At 41.2% G+C, this 26,842-nt stretch overlaps 1 protein-coding gene across 2 annotated transcripts in view; it reads right to left on the bottom strand.

The window, feature by feature from the left end:
* The window catches only part of cadpsa (Ca2+-dependent activator protein for secretion a), a 454,508-nt gene that overhangs the window by 176,905 nt on the left and 250,761 nt on the right, over positions 1–26,842 (bottom strand). For both annotated transcript variants that reach the window (XM_069937157.1, XM_069937158.1), the window contains exon 8: positions 23,373–23,512. In XM_069937157.1, the coding sequence (XP_069793258.1) occupies positions 23,373–23,512 (140 nt within the window). The remainder of the gene's footprint in view (positions 1–23,372; positions 23,513–26,842) is intronic.

Here is a 26,842-nt window from a genome sequence, read left to right as displayed (position 1 = left end):
GACATAGGAATGGGATGTGAGTGGCATTGAGAGATCCACGCGATTGTGGTGGCCAGAGCCAAGGGGCTCAACAAAGTGGCCTGCCAGTCTGCACCTGGTCTTTACTATGTAGAGAAGACCACAATGGGAGCACTGGATGCAGATAACCCTGGCTGATTCACAAGTGAAATGTAACTTCACTTGGAAGTTTAGGGCCCAGAATGGTGGTGAGGGAGGAGGTGTGGGTGCAAGTGGAGCATCTCCTGCAGTCACTTGTTGATGTTGTTGATTGTGGATTGTTCACCGTAGCCAGTAAAAAGATAGGCATAGCAGGGGCCCATGCAGGTACCTATGGAGACCGCTTTGACCTGGGAAAAATGGATTTCTCTTGTCCTCACCTACCATCCCACAAGCCTTAGCATCCAACACATCCTCCTTCATAATTATCACCACCTACTACATGATCCCATCACTAGACACGTATTCCCCTCCTCCCCTCTCAGCCTTCCACAGGGACCACTCCCTCCGTGACTCCTTTTTCAACTCCTCCCTCCCCACCAATTGCCCCCTAAGTATCAACCCCCATGACCAAAAGAGATGATTCACGTCCCCACACCACCATTCAGGGCCCAAAACAGTCTTTCCAAGTGAAATAACATTTCACTTGTGAATCTGCAGGGGTCATCTGCTGCATCCAGTGCTCCTGTTGTGGTCTCCTCTACCTTGGAGAGACTGGGTGCAAACTGGGAGATCACTTCATTGACCACCTCATCTCTGTCCGCTGTAATAGCGTGGATCTCTCAGAGGCCACCCATTTCAATTCTCCATCCCATTCCCTTGCTGACATGTCTGTCCATGGTCTCATGCTCTGCCAGAGTGAAACCACCCACAAATTGTAGGACCAACACCTCATCTTCTGACTGGGTAACCCTCCAACAGGATGGCATTAATTTGGGGTTTTCTGGCTTGCATTAAACTTCACTCTCCCTTATTTCTTCCCCCATCGCCTACCCCCAGCTCTGTCTCTCTCCCTTTTCCCTGTCTCCTTTCATACAATCAATTCTCACCTCTCCCCTTATGTTTTTCTGGACTCCTCCCTCAGTCAGCAATGAGATTTCCTGTTTATTGGTCATTCTTTGCTTATTCCTTGTAGTGTTCAGGCCTGAAACATCAACAAGATATTTTTGTCTCCTATGGATGCTGAAAGACCTGAGTTCCTCCAGGAATTTGGTGTGTTTTTATTGGAAGAGCAAGTCTCAGTCAACAGGAAAATTCACATATCCGACCCACAATCCCCATAGGTGCCAGGTAATGGGGATTCTATGGTATTGTACTCAAGAAAAAGATATGTATACAAAAGAGAAATGCAAACAAAAATGAAATGTCAACTAAATGACTGCAAAGCAGGGGAAAAAATAAATGATAAATAATATGCAAAGTGTCCTTAAATGAGTCTCTGACTGAGTTTGTCGCTTAAGAGACTAATGGTGGAGGGGTGGCAAATACTCCTGAACATGGTGGGACAAGTCTTGTGGCACCTACACCTCTTTCGTGATGGTAGCAGCGAGAACAGAGCGTGACCTGGGTGGTGTGGATCCTTGCTGATTGCTGCTGCTCTCCAATGGCAGCGTTCCACGTCGATTTTCTTAATGGTGGGGAGAGTTTTTTCCTGAGATGTACTGGGCTGTGTCCACTATTTTTTTGCATGGTTTTCTATTCAGGGGTATTGGTGCCCCCATATCAGAGCTTGATATAGCCAGTCAGCACACTTTCCACTGCACACCTGTGGAGGTTTGCCAAGACTTCTGATGTCATACTGAACCTCTGTAAACTCCTCATGAAGTAGAGTCTTTGATATGCTTTCTTCATGCTAGTATGTTGAGTCTAGCCAAGATTTTCTGAGATAGTAACTCACAGGATTTTAAATTTGCTCACGCTCTCATCCCCCAGTGATAACTGGATCATACACCTCTGGTTTTCCCTTCCAGAAGTCTACAATCCTTGGATTTGGTGACATTGTGAGCAAGGTTGTTGTGATTCACCAGTCAAGTTTTCAATCTCCCTCCTGAATGCAGACTTATCACCCCTTATTATACAGCCCCACTAACCTGGTATCATCTGCCAGTTTGTAGATAGTGGTGTTTTGTATGCTCAGTCTCCTCACAGAAGTGTGGTCTCTCTCAGCTCCTTTTTACTGTCGCCTTCTGAGCTCTTGGTGTCATATTTAGTACTTTAAAAGTTCTTGGAATGTGCGATACAAGTACAGGAGCCATACAAAGCAGCAAAACATAGGTGAACTAATTGTTACTGGTCAACTAGACTCCTTGCCTGTTGGATGGTTTAAAAAGTGTCATCTAATTTCTGAATAGGATGGCATATCAGTTTTGCACAGTGTGAACATCACCAGGTATGCAAATGAACCATAGTACATTACAGCACAGAAAACAACCCCTCCAGCCCTTCTATTTTGTGCCAAACTATTATTCTGCCTAGTCCCACCGACTTCCACCCAGTCCATACCCCGCCATACCCTTCCCATCCATGAACCTGTCCAAATTTTTCTTAAATGTGAAAAGTGAGCCGACATTCACTACTTCTGCTGGCAGTTCATTCTATACTCCCACTACTCTCTTTGTGAAGAAGTTCCCCCTAATGTTCGTGATTCACCCTTAATCCATGTCCCCTGGCTTGTTAATGTCTTACTTTTGTGCACTATTTTTATGTATTTTTGTAAGGTGGTTTACATGAACGTTTGCATTGTTATGCTACTGCAAAACAACAAATTTGGTGACAATAAATTCTGATTCCAATTCTGTATCTCACCTAACGTCAGTGGAAAAAACGTACTTGCATTTACTCAATACTCCTCATAATTTTGTATATCTCCATCAAACCTCCTCTCAGTCCTACGCTCCAGGAAATAAAGTTCTAACTTGCTTAACCTTTACCTGGAACTCGGTTCCTAAAGTCCTGGCAACATCCTAATAAATCTTTACTGCACTCTTTCAACCTTATTGATATCTTTCCTGAAGTTAGGTGACCAAATCTGCACACAATACTCCAAATTTGGCCTCACCAATGTCTTATACAACTTTATCATAACATCCCAACTCTGAGACTCAATACTTTGATTTATGAAGGCCAATATGCCAAAAGCTCTCTTTACAACCTATCTACCTTGATACATTTTCTGTGAATTACGTATCTGTATTCCCAGATCCCTCAGTCCTACCACATTCCTCAGTTCCCTATCATTTACTGTGTATGTCCTTCTTTGGTTTGTTCTTCCAAAATGCAACACCTCACACTTGTCTGCAATAAATTCTATTTGCAATTTGTCATCCCATTTTTCCAGCTGATCTAGATCCCTCTGCAAGCTTTGAAAGTTTTCCTTGCTGTCCACAACACCTCCAATCTTGGTGTCATCTGCAAACTTGATGATCCAATTTATCACATAATCATCCAGATCATTAATGTAGATGACAATCAACAATAGTCCCAGCACTGATCCCTGAGGCACACCATTAGTCACAGGCCTCCAGTTTGAGAAGCAATCATCCACTATCCCCCTCTGGATTCTCCCATATAGCCATTGTCGAATCCAGTTTAAAACTTCACAATGAATATGGACCATCTGATCCTTTCTGACTAACCTCCCATGTGGGGCCTTGTCAAAGGCTTTACTATAGTCCATGTAGACAACATCCACAGCCTTTCCTTCATCATCTTTACCGGTAACATTTTGGAGCCTATTTTAAACAATGGAACAACGTGAGCTACCCTCCAATCCTCCGGCACCACACCTGTGGCTAAATATTTTTAAATATTTCTGCCAGAGGCTCTACAATTTTAACACTAGCCTCTCTCAAAGTCCGTGGGAATATCTTGTCAGGCCCTGGGGATCTATCCACCCTTATTTGCTTTAGGACAGCAAGCTCTTCCTTCTCTTTAATTTGTATAGTTTCCATGACCTCACTGTTTGTTTTCATTAATTCCTTGGACTATGTGGAAGTTTCCTGATTAAATACTGAGCAAGAAAAAAAAAACATTTAAAATCTCTCCCATCTCTTCAGGCTCCATACAAAGCAGACCACTCTGATCTTTAAGGGGAACAATTTTGACCCTTACTCTCCTTTTAGTCTTAATATACTTGTAGAATCCCTTACAATTTTCCTTCACATTGTTTGCCAAAGCAACCTCATGTCTTCTTTTAGCCTTCCTGATTTCCTTCTAAAGTTTTTTTCTTACATTATATACACTCCACTTGTACCTCATTTGTTCCTTGTTGCCTTTACTTGCTATACACTCCTTCTTAACCAGATTCCAATATCCCTCTAAAACTATTGCTTGTTATTTTTGTCTTTAATTCTCACAGGAACATACAAACTCTGTAATCATATAATTTTGATTTTGAAGGCCCTCCACTTATCAAATACGTCCTTACTAGAAAACAACTTATCCCAATCCACGCATTCTAGATCCTTTCTCATTTCCTCAAAATAGGCTTTTCTCCAGTTGAGAAACTCAACCCGAGAACCAGACCTATCTTTATCCATAATTAACTTGAAACTAATGGCATTATTATCACTGGACCCAAAATATTCCCCTGAACATACTTCTATCACCTGCCCTGTTTCATTCCCATAGAGGAGTATTGCCCTATTGCAATATCCAGTATTGTACCTTCTCTAGTTAGTACCTCCATCCAGTACAACTCTGATTGTCCAAAATCCTCAGTTATCCAAATTTTAATATTTTTTTAAGATAAACGAGGGTACCCGAAACAAATCAGATATCCTCATTTATCTAATTTTTTTTCGGAGCTGAACTGACTGGGGCCCTCAGGCTCCCGGTGCCGGCAGCAGTGGCCTTCGGGCTCCCAGTGGCGGTAGCAGCGGACCTCAGAATCCTGGAGGAGGCAGGGTCCTCAGGTTCCCGGGCAGAAGTGGGGCCTCGTAGGAGAAATGCCGCTGATTGACAGTGGCCAGCATTTTTCTTTTGGCGAGAATTAGACATTATTTTAATGCTTAAAAAGCCTAACCTTGTTGTTTGTTGTTGTTTAAACACTGTTACATTGTTTTTAAAAAATGATCAGTTGTCCAGAAAAACATTTATCCAAAATAGGCCCGATCCTGACCATTTCAGATAATTGGAGTTGTACTGTATAATGATTTAGAAAACTTTCCTGAACACATTTGACCAACTCCAAGCCATCCAGTCCTTTCACAATATGGGAGTCCCAGTCAATATGTAGAAAGTTAAAATCTCCTATTATCACAACTTTATGTTTTCTGCAGCTGTCTGCTATTGCTCTACAGATTTGCCCCTCCAATTTTTACTGACTAATACGACTCCATTTGTGCGGTCACACTTACACCGTTCCTCAGTTTCACCCATATACCCCCAGTAGTCAAGCCCTCTGGTCAGTCCTGTCTGAGCACAGCTAAGATATTTTCTCTGACGAGCAATGCCCCTTTCATCCCTCTCGCTCTAGCGCATCTGAAACAATGGATGCCCGGAACATTGAGCTGCCAGTCCTGCCCCTCCTGCAACTAAGTTTCACTAATGGCCACAATGTCATAATTCCACATGCCAATCCACACTCTACCTTTCCTACAATGCTCATTGCATTGAAATAGATGGAGCTGAGAACATTTCCACCACGTTCAACTCACAAAGTTTTGATGATCTCCATTACTGTCTGTGGCATAATGGATGATCAGTTCTGCACGGAATATGAAGATGTGAGGAGAAATTTATGTCCGCTTGAAGTAACACCTACAATACCAAAACCTTCAAATTCAAATGGGAATTCAACAGGCATAAGGTTAAAAAAGAGAAAACATTAGCCTCGTACACAAAGCATGGGAAATCTGAAATGCTGGAATTACCCAGTTGGCCAGCCAGTACCTATGAATAAAAAAACCAGCACTGTTTCTTTCCACATAGGTATGAATATTTGCAGTGTTTTCCATCTTTTTTACTGGGGCTGATACACAACAATCGAATGAGGAGGCCAGTTATCTGGATGGCATCTCATTGCTCCATTCTTTTTTTTTAAGGTCAGAGCAAACATTGTGAAGCATTATTTAATTTACACGGTTTGTATTTATTCTCCTATTTTTCATTGAACTGTTTACTTTAGTTGTCTCAACAATTGCATAGTTTAAATATAATTATAATATTATGTTATAATAATAAAAACTCACTTGGGATTACACATTACAAAAAAAAAAGAAACAGGGTCCCAGCATGGGAATTTAAAATTCTGAATTATAATGTAAACCTCATTCGAATTAATACCACAAATATCATCAATTTCTGGGTGACAAAATGACAGAAGATTGTTGACCTGTTCATGAAAAGTAATCACAGCAGCATTTCACACATCATTCATATGGGGCAGAAATAAAATGACTTTGGCATGGCTGTGCGACTGAACAATGAGAAGAAAATGATTCAGTGAATTTGATTTGAGGAATGTATATATTAGGTCATGTTCCATGGTTGGACAAACCAAGACTGCCCTCTGCTGGACGGACAGAGGAATAAATATCTTCCTTGCAATCCAAAATGCCTGTCATTGTTTTCTTCCTCTAGATTGTTTGAATCTCTTTTTTTCAAGTGTTGCTGCTGTTGTCACATCTTTTTTTGTTGTTCTGATTGACAGGCAGACCCAATACATCCTTTCTTCAGGAAATAAAAGGCATGTAGGGGGCAACCTCTGTACCTGCAGGAGTGTAAAGGGACAGGACAACAACTGGCTGGTTGTCAATCAGTCAGCCTGAATGGACCAAGCCCCACCCGGTCAGGTGTCAATCACCCTCCAGGATATAAGCCTGTGCCGGCCTCCCTACAATGTCGGTCAGATTTCCCCCAATCTTAATCCAGAAGTTTAAAAAATAAATAAATCCAATAGGTGGTTGTGAAATTCCAAAATTGTCATAAAAATCCAATTGGTTCACTGAGCCTTCAAAGATGGAATCCAGACAAACTTAACCAGTCTCCAGCCATGCAGTGAAGTGGTTGACTTTCTAATGTTAAAACAGAGCAAGGATAAAACTAAATGGCACTCACCCATGCAGAGAACATAAGCATGACAAAATAGCACAACTTCCTGGACTACTGCTCATGAACATCACATGTCTAAATTGGAAGACTGGCATAACGCTAGACTCCCTTGGAGATGATGGTACACTGGAATCCAAGGGGTAGGGGTTAGCAATGGGAGTCTCAGCATTGACTTCTGGCTCGGCAAAGTCTCAAGGGATTTAGATCAATCAGTACCTGCCACTGACGATGATGCAGAGGTCCTCCATGTTGAATGGCATGGAGAAAGTACTAAAAATACGAAGGGCATGGAACTTGCTCTTGGATGAGAAATCAATGTCCACCACAGAGTGGCTCGATGGTATCACCATTGATTGAACTATCCTAATCTTGAAGGACATATCTGCAAGTTAGGTGCAGGAAGTGAGTGAACTAACACGATGGATACATTTACTTTATCTGCAATTAAAAAAAAAATGATCCACTAGATCTTGTCCTTGCAAAGCTACCTGCTGCAAAACTACCTGCTGCAAAACTATCCATGATAGCATTAGAAATAGTGACCACTGAACTGGTTTTGCAGATAAGTCCCTTCTTCACACTAAATACCTTGTCTGTTAAACTATGTGACACTATGTTAAATTGGATAGCCTCAGAACAGATCTCGCTTGACTGGCACTCAAACAACTAGCCTGAATGTTCATTCCTTCTGACAGTGACTACAATTGACAAAATGCACTGGGCCTAGGCTTTGCCAATAGTGGCTTCCAAATTCACAAATTTTCCTGCGAAGGTGGACAATTGCTTCAGGTGTATGAGAATACTACTACCTTTATGTTCCACTCCTTGTTGCTTGCTATCCAGATTTGGAAATACATTGCCTTGCCTTGAACATGGCCAGGTCTAATTCCTGGAACTATCTACCCAACTGCATTATGAGAGAAAATTCACTGGAAAGATTTTACTGCTTCAAGATAATGGTTCTCAGGAGAATATCAGGAAGAATAATAAATAATGGCCTTGTCAGACGTGAAAAGTGAACATCCTTTCTTTTAAATATTTAAATATTTACTGCGTTAAATTTACAAAGGTTACAGAGTGATTAAGACAAAATAAGCAATTTTGTGTTAGTTAGGAAACTAGGTCATCAAAAAAATTGTAGAACGAGCTGGATTAAATAAGAAAATAAAATAAATGCATGAAATACACACAATATGAAAATGCAAACCACATCCTGAAAGAATGGCATTGAAATACCATTTCCATCTGGCAAGATCCTTATACAGGTCTTCATCCTATGTGTAACTGATCTGGCAATATTCAGAACTGTACAACATTTAAATAAATCTCAAATTAATTATCATCTGAGTTTGCCCAGGGCATCCAATGTATATCTCATCTAATTACACAAAAGCAAGTACAAGACACAATCGATTCAGGGCATCTAACTCATCCCATCACTTCAGCATAATTGAATCTGCTGAGGACTCTTCAGTGCAAGACAAAATCCCAGCGAGATGTAGCATTTTTTTTTCTTATGGAATTATTTTTGGCTTAATTAATTCTCTTTTTCTTTACATAATATAATGCAGGGTCACTCTAAGCACAAAACCTGAGTTAAACCAATAATTCTAACTTCAGGTGGAATAAAACATTCAGCCTTTAGTCTTGGAAGCTTGAATGGGAGATACATTTGTAACAGATTTTAACCTAGACCTTTGGATGTCTGCTGAGAAGGCCAGGGCATCACCTATGAGAAGGAAAAGTTTTCCTCGAATGAAAGGAAGAATTGTGAAAATACTTATACATAAGAAAGTAGGAGCAAGTGCGTGTCACTCAGCCCTTCGTCCTTTCTGCCACCCAATGTGGTCATGGCTGATCTGCCCCAAGCCTCACCTTTTTCTGTGCCAGTACCCCACTCTTTTTAATTTGCTGCTCTTTCAAAAAAATATCACCTCCATCTTGAAATCCCATCAATGATCCGGCCTTTAACAACGGTCTACTACAGAGAAAAATCACCAGCCTCTATGAGCAGAAGTTCTAATATATCTCAGATTTAAATGTCTGCAGGAGAGGCTGGGTCTGTTTTCTCTGGAGTGGAGGAGTTTAAAAGGGGTCATGATTTAGGTATGTAAAGTTATGAGAGGCACAAGAAACATTTCCCCATATTAGAAGTGGATAAAATTAAGAGGACAATAGAGTGGGGGAGAAGATATTTAAAGAGGATTAGAGGGGGACCTTTTTCAACCAAAGAATGTCGACTGCCTGGAATGCACTGTCTGAAAGAGTGATGAGTAGAGAGTTGCTGACAGGATGTAAGAAGTGTCCAGGCAAGCAGTTGAATCACGCAGCATAGAAAGCAATGGGCCAAGTGCTGGAGGATGGGATTAATATGGTTGGGTGATCATTGATCAGCATGGATGTGATAGGCTGTGTGACCCATTTCATGCTCTATGGCTTGATTAATTTTGTAACAATACCCCTTATTCAAGATTCTTCCATTGATGGGAACAGCACCAATGGGAATAGATGTTCTGCCCCCTGAGGATTTAAATGTTTTGATAAGATCACTAATCATTCTTTTAAACTCTAAAGGACAGACAACTTATTTCCTTAGATGCTCATGATGGGACAGTTGTTTCATCCTATAAATTAGCCCACTGAAGCAACATGCATTGTGGTGAAGGAACTCAGTGGGCCAGGCAGCATCCACTGAAAGCAATAGACAGTCAACATTTCAGGCCAGAAACCCTTCACTGGGAAACAATGATTAGCCCACTGATTCTCCTTGGAATGATCTACTGACAATATATTCAGTTTTTCAACAAGGAAACAAAATAGTCCACAATATTCCAGCTGTGTTCTCACCAGTATCTGAACATGTGGAGAGCACCAAGTTCCTTGGAGTTCACTTAACTAGTGACCTATTGTGAACACACATCTCTTCACTTGTCAGGAAGGTGCAACAGTGACTGCACTTCCTTAAAAGACTGAAATGGAAAATGCTACTGGCCACCATAATGTCAAACTTCTACAGCAGCTACATCGAGAGCGTCCTGGCTGGTTGCATCACAGTTATACGGTTGCTTCAGAGAAATGGCCGTAAGAACAGCAGAGAGGATCATTGGAGTCTTCCCACTCCAATCCTTTTTGCACATGGGGGAAGAGGGGCCCATTGCTGATGTGTGGGTAATGGAAGATATGCAGATGAGGGTCAAGTTGATAGTAGTAGAGGACAAGCCTTGTTTTTTTGAAGTGGATGGGCAACTCGGATGATCTCGCATGGAAGACCTCATCCTGGATGCAGATGTGATGACGATGGGGGAATTGCGAGAAAGGAATGGAATCCCAACAGGGCACAGTTTGCGAAGAAGTGTAGTGGAGATAGCTGTGAAAGTTGGTAGGTTGGTAGAAAATGTCCGTAGAGAGTTTCTTTCCTGAGATGAAGACAGAGATTTTGAGAAGGGGGAGAGTGTTGTTGGAGATGGACCAAGTGAATTTGAGGTTGGGATGGAAGTTAACAGCAAAGTGGATGAAGTTGACAAGCTCATCAGGAATGCTTGAGGTAGTATCAATGTAACAGAGGAAGATTTGAGGAGCATTGCCTGTGTAGGCTTGTAGCATGGATTTCTCCACATAGACAACAAAAAGGCAGGCAAAACTGGGACCCATGCATTGCTACCCCCTTTGACTTGGAGAAAGTTGGATGAGTCAAAGGAGAAGTTATTGAGGGTGAGAACAAGTTCTACCAAGGGGTGGTTGGGTCTGTTGTTGAAGTAATTAAGGGCTTTGAGGCCCTTTGTATCGGGGATGGAGGTGCACAGAAATTGGATGTCAATGGCAAAGATGAGGTGCTTGAGTTCAGGGAACAGGAAGTTGTTGAAGTATTGGATGTAGATGGGGAGGGACTGGACCAGGGGGACAAAAGAGCGTCATGGTAAGTAGATACCAGTTTGGTTGCACAGGAGCACATGGAACAATTGTTTTTTGTAGATTTTGGTTAGGAGCTAGAATCGGGCAGTGCAGGTATGGGAAACAATAAGATTGGAGGCTGTGGAAGGGAGATGACTGGAAGATACAAGTTCAGAGATGGTGCATGAGACTGTGGTTTGATGAGGTTTGGTAGGGTCCTATTGATGGAGTAAGTAAGAGGAAGTGTCTAAGAGTTGTTTGGCTTTGGCCAGATAGAGGTCAGTGCGCCAGATCACAACAGTGCCACCCTTGTTTGATAGCAAGGATGGGATTAGTGCAGAGAGAGTGGAGGGCAAGGTATTCTGATGGGATGAGATTAGAATGAGTGAGAGGAGTGGCAAAGTTGAGATGGTGTTTGAACTATGAACATTCAGAACAGGCACAAGACTGGAACAAGGTTTAAGGCAGGAGAAGGGGTCTGTAGTCAGGAGTGGAGAATCCTGGTTTAGTAGTAGGCATGGAGAGAGCATCGACGGAGGAATTCATGGGGAGCACTCATTGAGGTGTGGGTGAAGGGGGACAAAGGTGAGGCCTCTACTGAGGACAGAACATTCCACCTCTGAGAGGGAAAGGTCAGAGGAGATGGTAAAGACCAGGTAGGGTTGGATGGGGTGGAGGCTGTAGGGGGATATCAGGATGTGGAGGGTCAAAAGGATCCAAGGGAGGAAAGGGAAGTTTGAGGGGGAGGGGGAGAGGGGCAAGGATGAGAGTTCACAATGGAGGCATGACCCTGTGGGTTGCCAGGGAAAGGGTGGGATTTTGTGTTGGAGGCTCAGTCCTGTGGGCTTCGAGAGCCAGGACGTGAGTTCACGATGGAGGCTCAGTCCTGTAGGCCGCCAGGGCTGTGGAGACCTGAGTCAGTGGTCACAAAGACTGCAGTCTCCAGGGAGGAGAGGTTTGAAGTCTTGATGGACATCAAGTGAGTGTAGAACTGGTGACTGAATGCATGGATCCAGCTGAGGATGAGGTGCAGCAGAGGTCTGTGACAGGTTGTGGCGAGTGAGAGACTCGGAGCTACGGTAATGAGAAAGCGAGGTTCTGCTGTATTCTGCTGTAGATAAGGGTGGTACATTGGATTTGGCAAGAGAAGTGAAGTGAGTAACAGTCAATGCAGTGCAGATAACTGCGATCCTGGTGGGGGCAAACAGTGAGGCCTGAAAACAGAGCTGAAATTCACATGGCACAAGATGGCAGTAGAGGCAAATATCCAGAAAGGACATGTGGCTGTGGAAGTGAGTCTGGGTGAGTACATGGTCATAGTGCTTGAGAACAGCAGGGAGTTGACATGCTTAATAGTGAGAGAGGCTCTCATAGAACTCCCTTCAAAGAGAGGAAGAGAACTTCATTAGGGTATACATCCCTCAAAGAGGAAAAGAATGGAGTGGAATATGGAAGTGTACAGATGCTGTGATTGTGTTAAAAACACAAAAGATCTGGAGGAGCTCAGCAGATCTCACAGCATCCAATGAGATTATAATCAGATTAACCTTGATTTTATTAAATGGAGAATCTGACTTGATGGGCTGAGTGGGCTACATCTGCTTCTTATACATTGTATCACAGACACGCATAGGATTTCTCAACTAGAATGGTACAGGATCAAAGTTTATAACAAATATTGTGGAAGTGGAAAATATACAGATATGCGACGCTTAACGCCCGCAATACTTTCTGTAAAATTGAGCATTATGTGATATGGATGTTGTGCAAATGCCATATTATATATTTAGCAAAGCTACAGTATATGGGATACTATAGTGTATCTGGACACTTGTTATTTGTAAGTGGGGATCAGTGTGGGGACTGACACGAGGCTGTGGGCAGAGAGTGGGGCAGTGGGATCAGTGTGGGGACTGACACGAGGCTGTGGGCAGAGAGTGGGGCAGTGGGATCAGTGTGGGGACTGACACGAGGCTGTGGGCAGAGAGTGGGGCAGTGGGATCAGTGTGGGGACTGACACGAGGCTGTGGGCAGAGAGTGGGGCAGTGGGATCTGTGTGGGGACTGACACGAGGCTGTGGGCAGAGAGTGGGGCAGTGGGATCAGTGTGGGGACTGACACGAGGCTGTGGGCAGAGAGTGGGGCAGTGGGATCAGTGTGGGGACTGACACGAGGCTGTGGGCAGAGAGTGGGGCAGTGGGATCAGTGTGGGGACTGATACAGGGCTGTGGGGAGAGAGTGGGCTAGTTGGATCAGTTTGGGTATACAGTATTTCCTATAGCTAGTGATCACTTATCTAAATTGCTGTGGACTTGTTTGCAGTAACTGAATAATTATGGGACCACAGACACAGAATTTTAGAATTCTCTGACTAACCCTAACTGCCTTGATGCTCCTCTCAACACCTTCTAAACCCATTAAATTTTACCATTCAGTGATCAGTGTGGGCTTTTCGTGAGGCACTTTCTGATCCTCATACCATTAAAGTCACAATACAATATTGTGACTTTAATAAATCATTGCAGCAACATTCAGGGCAAATCTTTCCAAATCACCTCTTCTGCTAAAATCAACATAAAATCCAATGGAGGTGATTTTGTTACAGAACATTGTCAACATACAGATTTTGAAAATTGTTCAATTTGCAAAGTATTTCTAAGAAACAAAATTGATTGCCAAACAATTTTCAATTTAAAATAAATTAAAACTAGTGATGCAAAGAAAATTTCTGTTGGAAAACATTGATTGCTGCAAGTAACTAGGAGAGAAAGATTAATATAATCTCTTGATAGTTTTCATTACAATGTGCTTTTTGATGCTGCATTGTTGGGTTATTAGTACAATACTGTAATATATTAATGCAAGCATTTTTTAAAATCCAAATTATTGGAGGGGTGTGTGTGTGTGTGTGTGTGTGTGTGTGTGTGTGTGTGTGTGTGTATGTGTGTGTGTGCGTTGTGTGTGTGTGTGTGTGCGCGCGGATGCTTGGGACAAACACTATTTTTTCTCCTTTATTTGTCCCTGTGCAAGTTGTAATCAAACAATTCACATGTCATTAAAGTGCACATTCCAGCTTTCATTCAAGGTTATTTGTATACATTTTGGTTTGACCATGTAGAAATTACAGCACTTTTTATACCAAATTCCCCCATTTCAGGCCACAATAATGAATGGGACATTGGGCTTCACAGGTATTTGTGATAACTCAGGTAGGTTTACTTCCTTCATTGGTGCAGGTATAAGAGAGCTAAACTTCCAAAATTTTGATCACCTTTGGAGTCTGTATTTGACATTTTTCAACATGAGGGCTAGAGTTGTGCCATTGAATGTCTATGAAGCCATTAGGCTGAAAAACAAGAATAAAACAGTAAGAGACAATCACCTAAACCTTTGTATTACCAAAATCAATGGTTTGGAACATCATTAAGAAGAAAGAGCGTACTGGTGAGCTCAGTAATCACTAAGGGACTGGTAGGCCAAGGAAGATGTCCATTGCTGATGACAGAAGAATCCTCACCATAATGAGGGAAAATCCCCAAATGTATGTTCAACAGATCAGAAAGACTCTTCAGGAGCCAGGTGTGGATATATCAATGACTACTGTCTGCAGAAGACTTAATGACCAGAAATACATAGGCTACACTGCAGATGCAAACCATAACAGAGGTGGTATACTTGGATCTTGTGTAGTTCCTTTAAATCGCCATAACTCTGATACAGGTTAATCTTGGTCTCATCTGTCACTAGAAGATTTTTCTAGAATTCTGCAGGCTTTTATAAATACTTCTTGGCAAACTAATCTGGCCATCCTTTAAGTGGTGGTTTGCATCATGCAGTATTGCCTCTGCATTTCTTTTCATGAAGTCTTCTGCAGACAGTAGTCAATAACATCTCCACACCTGCTTCCTGAAGAGTGTTCCTGATCAGTCAGACATACGCTTTGGGATTTTCTTCATTAGGATGAGAATTGTCTGCCTTCAACAGTGGAGTTTTTCCTTGGAGTATCAGTCCCTTTGTGATTACTAAGGTTACCAGGATACTCTTTCTTCTTAATGATGTTCCAAAGAGTTTATTTTGGTTGTCCTAAGGTTTTGGTGATGTGTCTTGCTGTTTTATTTTTGTTTGTCAGCCTCATAATGGCTCCTTTGTCTTTGAATGGCACAATTCTGGTCCTCATTGAAAAATGGCAACTACAGACTCCAAAGTTGATTAAAAGCTAAGAAGCAAACAGAGCTCTCTTACACCTGCACCAATGAAACAATTAAACATACCTGAGAATTCACTAACACCTGTGAAGCCAAAAGTCCCAAACATTATGGTGCCCTGAAATCAGGGGACTATGTATAAAAAGAGCTGTAATTTCTACATGGTCAAACCAAAATGTATACAAATAACCTCGAATAATGTAATTAAAGTACACATTTCTAGATTTTATATTTGTTTGATTACAAATATAAAATGGTGGAGCTCAGGGGCAAATAAAGGAAAAAAGTTTATTTGAGCCAAATATTATTTGAAGGACATAAATATAAAAATGTGTGTGTGTGTGTGTGTGTGTGTGTGTATATATATATATATATATATATACTGTATATATCTGTGTGTGTACCCAACCAACCAATTTTCCCCTGCAACCGCTGCAACCGTGTCTGCCTGTCCCGCATCGGACTTGTCAGCCACAAACGAGCCTGCAGCTGACGTGGACTTTTTACCCCCTCCATAAATCTTCGTCCGCGAAGCCAAGCCAAACAAAGATGTGCATGTATGTATGTGCGCATGTGTGTGTGTGTGCATGCGTGTAAAAATGCAATTTTATTTCTAAGAATCATTGATTTCAAATTCACTGGTGAACTTATGATAATCTAAATCTGCATTAAATATCATATCTAATCTTCACTCATTTCCTTATGCTGATATTTTCCTTCTTAATTACCAGCCAGAAAACCTCGATCTAAGGAGCATTAATCTGTTCTATATTTGTCACTTTGCATCCAATGGATATGGAACAGATCAAAATTCTAATGAATTGCAGATGAACAGCACACACATCACCAGTTCATGTCTAGATGCCATGTCTCTTCTACCTAACATCTAATTGTGTGCAGAATTAGTAGCCAAAGTACTGCATCTGCAGAAAGCCTTGCTCTGTAATGGTGACATTGTGAAATGATCTTCTCAGGACATACCCAGGAAGAAATATAACACATGCTTGTATTGTGTTACAAGTCAAGCAATGTGGAAGGATGTCAGAGGGCACTATTCTGGATAAAGATTTAGATTTTGACATGTAAAGAACTATTTTCAGTTTTTGGGAGGACTCTATGTCTCTACGTCTGATCCAGAGTTTTGACTTTGCCGGAATGACTGAGTTGAACCACATCAGTGTTTTCTCCATTTGCACAAGCAGAGTGGTGCAGTCTTATTATCAAAGCAATAAAAGATGGATTTTATTTTGAAATTACTTCAAACTTGCCCGAATAGTTGAATGTTTTTCTACTCCACATTTTCTTTCCCTTGTGACTTAATTTCCCTCTCCCTTTCTTTCATTTCTCCTTGCAGTCTGTGTCCCATCAGTTATCGTCCTCAGCTAAGATGTGCATTGCAGATCTCTCTGCAGTTCCGACCAAATGAAAATGCTAAGCAAACAATTAATTGGTAGACCGACTGATTGGAATAATGGACTTTTGACTGGAACTATCAAAATATTACATATTGATTATTACTTTGATATTTAACAACCATCCTTTTGTTTCCAATAGAATATTAAATACTTTCCAATGAACTAATAAAAGATACATGGGTATGTGGGTGAGAGGAGTTGATAGTAGTATTGAGAGAATAAAATGGAAGTAAATGGGTGCTCAATGGTTGACCTAGATTCGGGGAGCCAAAGAACCCATTCTGTACTGCCTAATTCTTTGAGAAAACCACAAATAAACAAATATCTAAAAAAGAACTTGAGCTTTTTGGAAGATTCACTTCCACGAAAAAGCAAAACATCAAATGAATATCCTGGGAATAAGAAATTCTGCTGCAAATTTTTATTTAACAAATGGTGTGCGCACAACTTTAAGACAATCCAGCGATACTTTTGATAGATGCTGATAGCAAATAAATCACTGTAAAGGTTTCATGGCACAGTGTAGATCACTAAGTTATTGCAGCAAGTTGACAACTTGCAACTGTCCCTAGTTTCATACTGTCAGGAACCTCATACTCAATCCCTGAATTTGCAATTGGGATATTTGTCAAAATTAGTATCTATTGTGCAAGTTACAAGTAAGATCATTTAATGCCACAAAAAAGTCCATCTAGATTTAGTTGACATATCTATTTCTTCTTAGACAATGACTCAAAGTCAAGGATGAGTTCTCTACAGTTCTGTGGCTTCTGAGGTGCCTTTCCAGTGAATGAATAAACACTTAGAAAAAAGTGTCTGCTTTGAGATTTTAATACTGGGCATGTAACATGTTGCACAGAGCCAACTCAGTGTATTAAGAGCTGGTGATGTCGACTTGAGAGAGGAACCAACATTGCTGGTCCTTCTATTGGATGAAAGATTTTGTAGAGATAATGATGGCACTCTCAGGTTTTGAGAGAGGCAAGCTGTAGGTAATCCATGTCTGACAAGCTTACAGAGTTTAGTGCTCAAAACATAATCGACTGGAAGAACTCAGCAGGTCAAGAAGCAGCAGTAAGAGAAAAAAAAGTTAACGTTTTGAGTCAGAAGCCTTCATTAAGTCTTGAACAATCTATTTCTCCCATTGATGCTGCTCCACCCATTGAGCTCCTCCAGTAGATTGTTTTTTGCTCCAGATTCCAGCATCTGCAGTCCTTTGTGTTTCTCCAGGGATCTGGTGCTGCCTCATCAACCAACTCTGAGCCAAGGTTTAGGTTTGCATTTTTAAACACTTTTTTTCAGATTTTCAAACCTCAGATAGACAGAGGTTTTGTTCGGACAGCAGTGAATTTCATTGGTCAACCATCATGGCAGGGATGATCTGGGAAACAAACCATCAGGATTAGTTTGGATACAGTGTTATGCAGTAGGAGCAGCTTGGTAGAGGATCTACCACTGGAACTAGATATCGACAGGCATTTTTTTGTGCATGAAAATGAAAAGCAAAATTGCAGAAGCTTGAAATCTAAAATTAAAACAGAAAATGATGAAAACACTCAGTGTGTCAGGTCACATCAATGGGGAGAGAAATCTCTTCTACAGTTGCAGCCAGGTCTGCAAAGTGTTTCCAGCATTTTCTAGTCTTGCACATTTCACGGATCACTCAGAGCTCAGGCTCCAACAGGTATTGTCTGTATGCCATTGAAGCTGGAGTGACCTTGGTTCTGGAGCAGGTATGATGCACGTTGAACAGTTTCCCACTCCTCCTGTGGATTAGCTCCACTCCAACAGGAAGCTCGGTAGGGGTGAGATGAAGCACTGTGGTGAAAGGAATTGATCAAAGCATTGGTCTGATGGACATAGCCTTGTTTGACATCATTCTGCACAGACATTGGTGCAATTTGGATCTACTATACATGGCGTCAGGTGGAAGCCAATGAGGAGAGATGAATTTCTGTGGGCAACAAATTTGAGAAGGGTATTCCTCAATTCATCTTTATTGATGGAGCGAAAGGATCTTACGCTTTTTTTAAAAAAAAAGCCAAGTACTTTGGGAAGAAGCCATTATGATCCTCCCAGCAATTAGCTTGAAATTAGCAGGTGGTGAGAGGTTTATTGCCCAGGTTTATGGGTGGCACAGTTCGTGTAGCAGTTACCACAACAACGATTGGGACAGGGGCTCAAATCCTACGCTGTCTGTAAGGAGTTTGTACATTTTCTCTATGTCTGCGTGGGTTTCCCCGGGGGGCTCCATTTCCTCTCACCATTTGAAACCCACTAGCGGTTGTGGGTTACTTGGGTGGCATAGGTTCATGGGCCAAAAATGCTTGTTACAGTGCTATATGTCTAAATTTAAATTTAAAAAAATAATTTATTGTGTTTCTCCAAGTCTGGGATCTGCTCTGAGGTTCAGGGAGCAACTCTTTGGCTACCATGAGATGGTCGAGAAGTACCGTTATCTGCTTCCATCAATGTAAGCATCCTTCTGTAAACAAGGACAGCAAAAGCATTCTAGATATTTTCTCAATGCCTGATATAACCCTTTACCTGCTTTTAGTCTTTTGCGATTCATGCACCAAATGTCATTCAGATCTCACTGCATGACAGACCCCTGCAATCTCTCATCATTTAGATATTTTTTTCTGCCAAAAATTAAGAACTTTACATTTTCTCACATTGTCCTCAATTTACCAGGGAAGTAGTACATTTTGCATTGATGAGCCACAGACTTTTCTTTCAGAGGGCAGTGATTCCTTGGCATGCTATAAATTTCATATTTCAACACAACATAGTAGTAGGTTCCTCAGGTGGTATATAAAGGAATGTAACATACATGAAATTCTTTAACTTTTGTCTACTGTAAGGCAGACAGAGAGTCGTCACTGTGTCCAGCGCCCCTCACAGAAACCGACAGCGCCTGCTGTTCCTAGCCTGTCTCCCCTCCGAATTCTAATCAGGCTTGACCCTTCTTACCTTCCAAGATCAGTCAATCTCAGGCGTATTCAGCCTATTAGGCTTCTGTCTATGTTGAGAGTCCATGAATCTTTGTGGTAAAGAGTGTATCGTGTGGCAAGAAGGATGGACCAGTGAGAAGACTGCATGTGCAGGCGGGACACATGGGTCACAGAGAGAAAGATGGGCCAGGGCTAGAGGAGGAGCAGACAATGCCCAAGTGCATTTGAAGAGAAGAAAGTGCATGGAGGATCATTAGAGAAATAGTAAAAAAAAAACCTTTGACAGTCAGTGAGCTCATGATACACTATCCAGAGGATCTTTCCATGTTGGAGAGTGCCTGCTGGGTTCAGAAGGTGTGGGGGGTTGGATGGCACTTCCTGAAAAGGTAAATATGAATGGGCAACAAGTCCACAAAGCAGACCAAGGTCCAGAAGATCCAGATAAATTCTTGGCCATGTGTTCGTAGACATCATGGAGCACAGAATTTTAATGGATGAGCATAGCCTTCAAAAAAGTCTTGAAATATTGGAATATTCAGGCTGTTTTAAGTGTTTGATATAAAAATACCAATGCCCCAAAATGAACAAGTTATTTTCTGCAATTTGCACTCTACCAAATGTGGTGCACGACCATAAAAAGCTCAATAGCTTTTTTCATTTAATGGAAAACAACAGCTTGTGCACACAACTAAAATAATACTTTAGCACTACATGCTGCCCTCTTAACAGTACTGCAGTAATGCAAAATTCAGTTACAAGCTCAGCTGTGACAAATGGGATGAACAGTACATGCTGATTCAGTCTTCTGACAATTAAAAAAAATCACATGTAGAGATATTATGCAGTTGTACCATTTTTAATGACAATGGCTTTCCCATTACAGATGTCCAGTTACTAAATCTCAGTTTCATTCTTCTTCATTCCCTAACCATTCTTATGTTCCAGATCTCCTTTCATTGGCACATCACTGAAACATATCTGCAATCATTTATTCTTAAAATGATTCCAACAGAGTCATAAAGTTTTCCAATCATCCACTACCACTTTCTGACCACCACAAGCCAACTCTATATCCAATTGGCCAGTGATCTGGCCTTCCAGGCTAGCTTGCTGTGCAGAAGTTGATCAAAGGCCTTGCTAAAGTCCAGGACAATGTCTACCATCCTGCCCTCATTAATTTTCTTGGTCGTATTAAAATGTCTTTAAATGTTACAATTGTCCCTGTCCCTATCATTTCCTCTGGCAGCCTGTTCAACACACTCACCTCTACAATGTCCCCCCCATAATGTTCTACAATCCAAGGATAGAAGTCCCAGCATGTTCAATTTCTCCTTATAATTTAAGGCTACCAGTCCTGGTAATGTTCTTGTCAATATTTTCTGCACTATGAATTGGTCAGAGTGGAAGAGGAAAACAAGGTGGGTGGGTTTCCTGAAATTGGACAATTCAATATTCATACTATTGAGCTGTTGGCTACACAAATGTAATGCAATGTGTTGTTCTGGTTTGTCTTTGGACTCACTGTGGCAATGGAGAAGGCCAGAAATAGACAAGTCAGCGTGGGAATGGGAAATTGAAATGACACGCAGCAAGAATCTCAAGATGGCTGTTGCGAACCAAGTGCCTGTGCTCTCCCAAAAAGATTACCCAGTCTGTGCTTGATTTCACATGTAGAGGAGGCCATATCGCAAGCACCAAATGCAGTAGACAAGATTGAAAGAGGGGCTTATAAATCTCTGGCTCACCTAGAAGGGCTGTTTGAGTTCCTGAGAGAGGAGGTGAAGAGGGAAGTTTTAACTTCAGTGGTTGCAGGAAAAAGTACCAGGGCACAGGGAGAGGTGGGTGACATGTGACAAGCAGACCATGGATAGAGTGGTCGCTGCAGAATGCAGGAAGGGAAGGAGGGAAGAAGTTGTGACTGTTGATGAGATCTTGTGGGTGCTGGCAGAAATGGTGAAGGATAATATGCTGAATGCAGAGGCCAGTGGAATGAATGGCAAGGATTAAGGGTACTCTATATCTGTCCTGTCTGAAGAGATGAAAAGGAGAGAAAAGATGTGTAGGAAATGGAGAAAACACATATGAGGGCTTTATCAACCACAGCAGAAGGAAAGACCCATTTCTGGAAGAAGAAAGACACATCTTGAACACATATGTGCTGGTGGTGGAGAAACTGAGGGAAAATGGATGGTGTCTTTACAGGACACAAGTGCGAGGAGGTGGGAGTCTAGATAGCTGTGGCAGTCCATGGATATATTGTAGATATCACTGGATAACGTCCCCTGAGATGGAGAAAGAGATGCAGAAAAGCATATGTCAGTGAAACTCCAGGTGAATTTGAGAGCAATACAGAAGATAGCATTAAATGTGTCAAAGTTCACTAATTACTCATGAGGTCAGGAAACAGAAACAATGCAGTCATTGATGTAGTGAAGAAGGAGTTGGAGAGTTCTGCCAGAGTGTGTTTGGGACAAGGACTACTCCACAAAGCAACAGAAAGGCCATGGTGGCTGGGTCTATTGTGAGTGCCATGGCTCCACTGTTATAGAAAGTGGGAGGAATCAAAAGAGATAAGTTTGGCAGGGCAAGAGTAGTTGGAAACAATAGGTCAACCAGGGCAAACCTGGTTGTGGATCTTACTGAGGAGATGGTGGTCTGGTGTTTGTTAGTGGTGTTAAGGCCTAGAGAAAGGGATGAAGAATGAGGAACAAAAGAAAGCAGAGGTCAATTTTATTACACATACTTCTAAGAAATGGTACAAATTATTAAACTGCATTAAAGAATAGTGGTTCGGGTAATCTATCACTTGTAATAGCATTAAATGGGATCTCGAATTAAAGCAGCAAAATGATTTTGAAAAATCATTAAATATGAAATTAATAAACATGATATAAATGGAATCAAGGAAAAGAACACAACTAACAAAGATAAAATCAAAGGAACATAATTGATCACAGAGGATGTTGTCAGCTGTCTCATTACACCAATTGCATTTCAATGGACCATGGGAATCATTGGGTATATATTGGACTCTCCACAGGATACTCTGATCACCCTGATCAGAGGCAGTAAGCCTATTATTTCAGTGGTAAAAGAGAAAGAAAAGTGGCTTAAGATATGCTGGCAAAATTCATTGTGTGCCTTGGAGATCTGAACAATAATATGATGATTAATTCACACGTCAAATGCGATGTTACAGCAAATCCAAAACAAAGTTGATATTTTGGTTTTATTCCAGGATTGAAACTCTTTACAGAGTGTAATAGTACAGATTCTATCACCAATGTGTATATGTAGGATGACTGTGATTGGCTGAGAGCGTAGCCACACCTACTGGCAGGTCTTAAAGGATTTCTCCTAGCCAGACCAAGTCATTCTGGACTGGTCGACCTACATGTGATACGCTCCAGTCTTTTAGTTAATAAAAGCCTTGGTTTGGATCAACAAGTCTTTGGTTCTTTCAACGTGCACTACACAGGGTATTTATATCTTCATTGAAATAACATATTTTACACTAATATACCAAAATATAGTCCTTAGTAGCCTTAGATTAGCTAATAGTTAAATGATGATTTATAAATTTGTTTAGGTGACACAAGTGTGAAATGAAACTGAACATAAAACACTCAAAGAGATAAATTTATATTTCAAATCATTCTTCCAACATACTGAAATTTAGCATAAGCACCTGATACCCACCTGAAATTGAGAGTTTGAAGTTATTTCAATGCTCAAACCTGACCCAAATTCTGGATATGATAGTTCAGTGACCAAATGCCAGATATTTAAAGTGACATTATATTTCCTACACCAGCATCAGCATTTTCTGGGCTCTGTATTTATGAGTGAGACACTTACCCGCAGTGTTTCATGTTCTGAGGCTTGTCCATCCGTACTGCCAATTTAATTTTCAGATCCTGGTCTATGCTGTTTTTTGAAACTATCATTTTGTGCAAATCAGCTGATTTTGGACTATTGGGTGTAGGATGCAAGACAACCTGAAAAAGAACATACAGGGAAGAGCACTTAACTGGACAGGGTAGCCATGAGCTGAATTATCATCATGGAGCCACATGTTATGGAATCGCAGGTCATTTACCAAAACAATAACATTGGAAATCAGAAATAATCTGCGTGGGTTTCCACCAAGAACTTTGGTTTCCTCCTCCAACTCCACTTCAAAACACATAAGGGTGGTAGGTTAATTGGGTGTGATTGGGGAGCACGGGTTCATGGGCCAGAAGGACCTGTTACCGTGCTGTACGTCTAAAAAAAAAGTTTACTCTCGCATCTGCATAGATCGGCTATCAGTGATAGAGCTGAGACATAGCAGGCTTGAGAGGCCAAGTAGACTATTTCTTCTTCTGTGTCTGCTCCTAGTTACGTGTCTCAATTCATATGACTCATTTGTGGATCTGAACATCTTTATCAGTGTGACTGAGGAATGTTATTAGCAGAGAAACAGAGGTCTGATTAACACGATAAAAGCAGCATGGTACTCATCAATAGTAATTATTAAAAAGCTTCTCCATAAGTGTATCACCTTCTAATCATGAAGCATGATAATAACTGTCAGATAAGAACATTTTGTGTTATCTTATTTTCATCATTTGGATTTTTAAATTTAGGTAGTTCATTGTGAAATTAACAGAAATAAATTTTCCATCTGCCCCTTCACTGTGAAGTCACCAAGTATCCCATTAAGCGAATAAATAGACCTTCCATCACACTTACTGACCTGTCTGTTATAACTGTATTGTGCATTAATCTATTGCTGATATCTCCTACTGTTAGAGTTGTTCTTGTGTATCTGTTTATTAGTGGATTATATGGCTTTATTCTTTACTGATTTGTATATCTATTAGTGCTATTTCTGTCACAGCTACCTTTGTGTAATTATCTAATCCTGGTGCAGAATTTGCAGGGCAATACTTTTATGTTTATCTATTTACAGCAGCACTTGTTTGCAACAAATTTTCTCATGTAATTTACTCGTCTTGCAATCTGTCCTTATTTGTGCATTTGCCTCTTGCAACTCCATTTATGTTTCGACTCATTCTGATAGAACTGTTTGCACAGTTCCACATGTGCATTTCTTCATTAATGTTATAACGGTCTATTTTGGATGTACTTGTGTATTTATCAACTACTATTTATCTACTACTTCACTGCTTGACAATTCAGATGTTATCCATCTGTCTATTAGTGCTATTTTTGTTTATTACTAGTGCATTAGCATGCAAGTCTGCTTCTCACTGTTTTACCAAGGCCATAAAATCTACAGCAGAACAGGATAAAATTGAAACAGATCAACAGCAAGATGTCAGGAATTAACAAATCCATTCAGTTTCTGCCCTCTTTAGTCTGCCTCTAAATCCAAATCCACTGGAAAAATGTGTTTTAGGGGTTTTCAATCTAAGGGCAAGGTTGAATAGAAACAGCAAATCTCTGCTTCTTCTCTCCCTTTAAACACCTTATGGGGATGGAGGTGAGATGACAGCAATTTCATAGCAGGTTTGGTTTTCAGAAATCCTTCGACTCCGTGAGAGCTCTGCCATGTGAGATCCGAGTTGATTCTGTATTCTGAATCCCCCTCATGATCCAAACTATCATCCTGAATTAGAAACTGCAGTTTAACTCGATGCAAAACCTGAAAAGGATTCTGCACTTTTTTTAAGGCAATATAACCTTCGCCTCTAGTATCCCCCTGGCCTTCTCACCAAACTGTTCTCTCCCAGTCTACTTCTGATGGAGATATTTATTTTAAATGCAAGCCTGACTGTTGTGAGTGAGGAAACAGGTTTGGTAGGTCTCAAAGACAAAGATCTGGACACAAGTTTCGATAGTAAAAAAACTTTATTTGCTAGCGGCAAAGCCGTGGGAAAATGAGGTTATACACAACACAGGCGGTATATACAACAACCGTGGGAAGGGCAGAATAACAGTGAACAAATGTGTACAGTTTATTACTTAGCGTGGGAACTGCACTTGGTTAGGAATAAGAATTTGATAGCGTTGGAAAAATAATAGCGTCAATGAAACACATGCACACAGCTAATAAACAGGCGTAGGAAAAAAAGATACACACATGCATACATTCAAGGGAAAAGTAAATTGGTGACCTGCCATCCCCATGGCTCTGGGCAAACACGGCTCTGTGCTAATCTAGGGACACTGATCAGTACTCTCAATCCCTATTAAACAGCACCCTTATCACCAGCAACTTCTCCAGCGCAGGTCCAAGTTTCTCAGCCCAGCGTGGAACAGGGGATCCCTGGAAGATGGCAAGAGAGAGATCAAAGAGCACGTGGCACCTTTAAAATGCTGGAGAGTCCAACTCAGGTGATGACTGGGGGCCAATGGCTCAGTGCCAGGCAGGTTAATCTAATTATGACAGCCAATGACCTGAGGTCAAGTACAGGCAGCCTGGAGGGTGTAGGGTAGATAATTAACATGGACAATCAGTAAGATGTGTGCTAATAGGTGGGTCAGAACAGGAGCTTGATTGGCAGCTGGTGTGTCCTCCGACTAGGTAAGGAGGAGTGCTGTCATGTGACAGCCACGACCTCTCCCAATACACCAACCCTACCAATGTTTAAATTAAAAGAGTACTTCACCATCTGTTTGCTATTTAGCATTGGATAAAAGAGTTATTGTTCTTGAAGAGATTGCCCTTTCTCCACTGAAGGGGTAAAATGTAATCTTTTAGATAACATCCATATTTTGAATACATGGAATTTTCCACTCATATTTTTGATTTTCAGGCTTGGATATAAATGTTGGCTTGGTGCCTCAGCTGCAACACCAAAGATGACATTCTTGATATATGAGGCATTTTCTTCAGATTAATTTAGTTGATTGCAATGTGATGAGTACCATGTTCTCTCAAGTGGATGCCTCAAAAGTCCCATTCTCTTCCATTTCTGGTTCTGAACAAAAACCATGGATTTTGGAACCTGAACAGCTGGTATCCTTTCTGGATATATTTAAACATAAAGCAGTACAGGATAGGAACATGTACTATAGCCTATCATGCCTGCTCTGACCATGATACCAATCTAAACTCATCTCATCTGCCTTTAGATGGCCTGTTTACATGTCTGTTTAAATGTCTTTTAAGCCTTGTCATCAGATTTGTTTCTACCACTTCCCCTGGAAGGGCAGTTCAGGCACTGTTAAAAAAAAGTTGTCTCACAAATCTTTCACTGTTCTCACTCTCACCTTCAAGCTACACTCTTTCGTAGTTGACATTTCCATGCTAGTGGGAAAAGTCCAACTATCTCCCAGATCTGTGCCCCTTTAAATTTTGTATATTTCTGTCAGATCAC

The sequence above is a fragment of the Narcine bancroftii genome, chromosome 5 (assembly GCF_036971445.1).
Source record: "Narcine bancroftii isolate sNarBan1 chromosome 5, sNarBan1.hap1, whole genome shotgun sequence".
NCBI classification, from domain to species: Eukaryota; Metazoa; Chordata; class Chondrichthyes; order Torpediniformes; family Narcinidae; genus Narcine; species Narcine bancroftii.
This window is presented reverse-complemented; position numbering and strand designations above follow the sequence as displayed.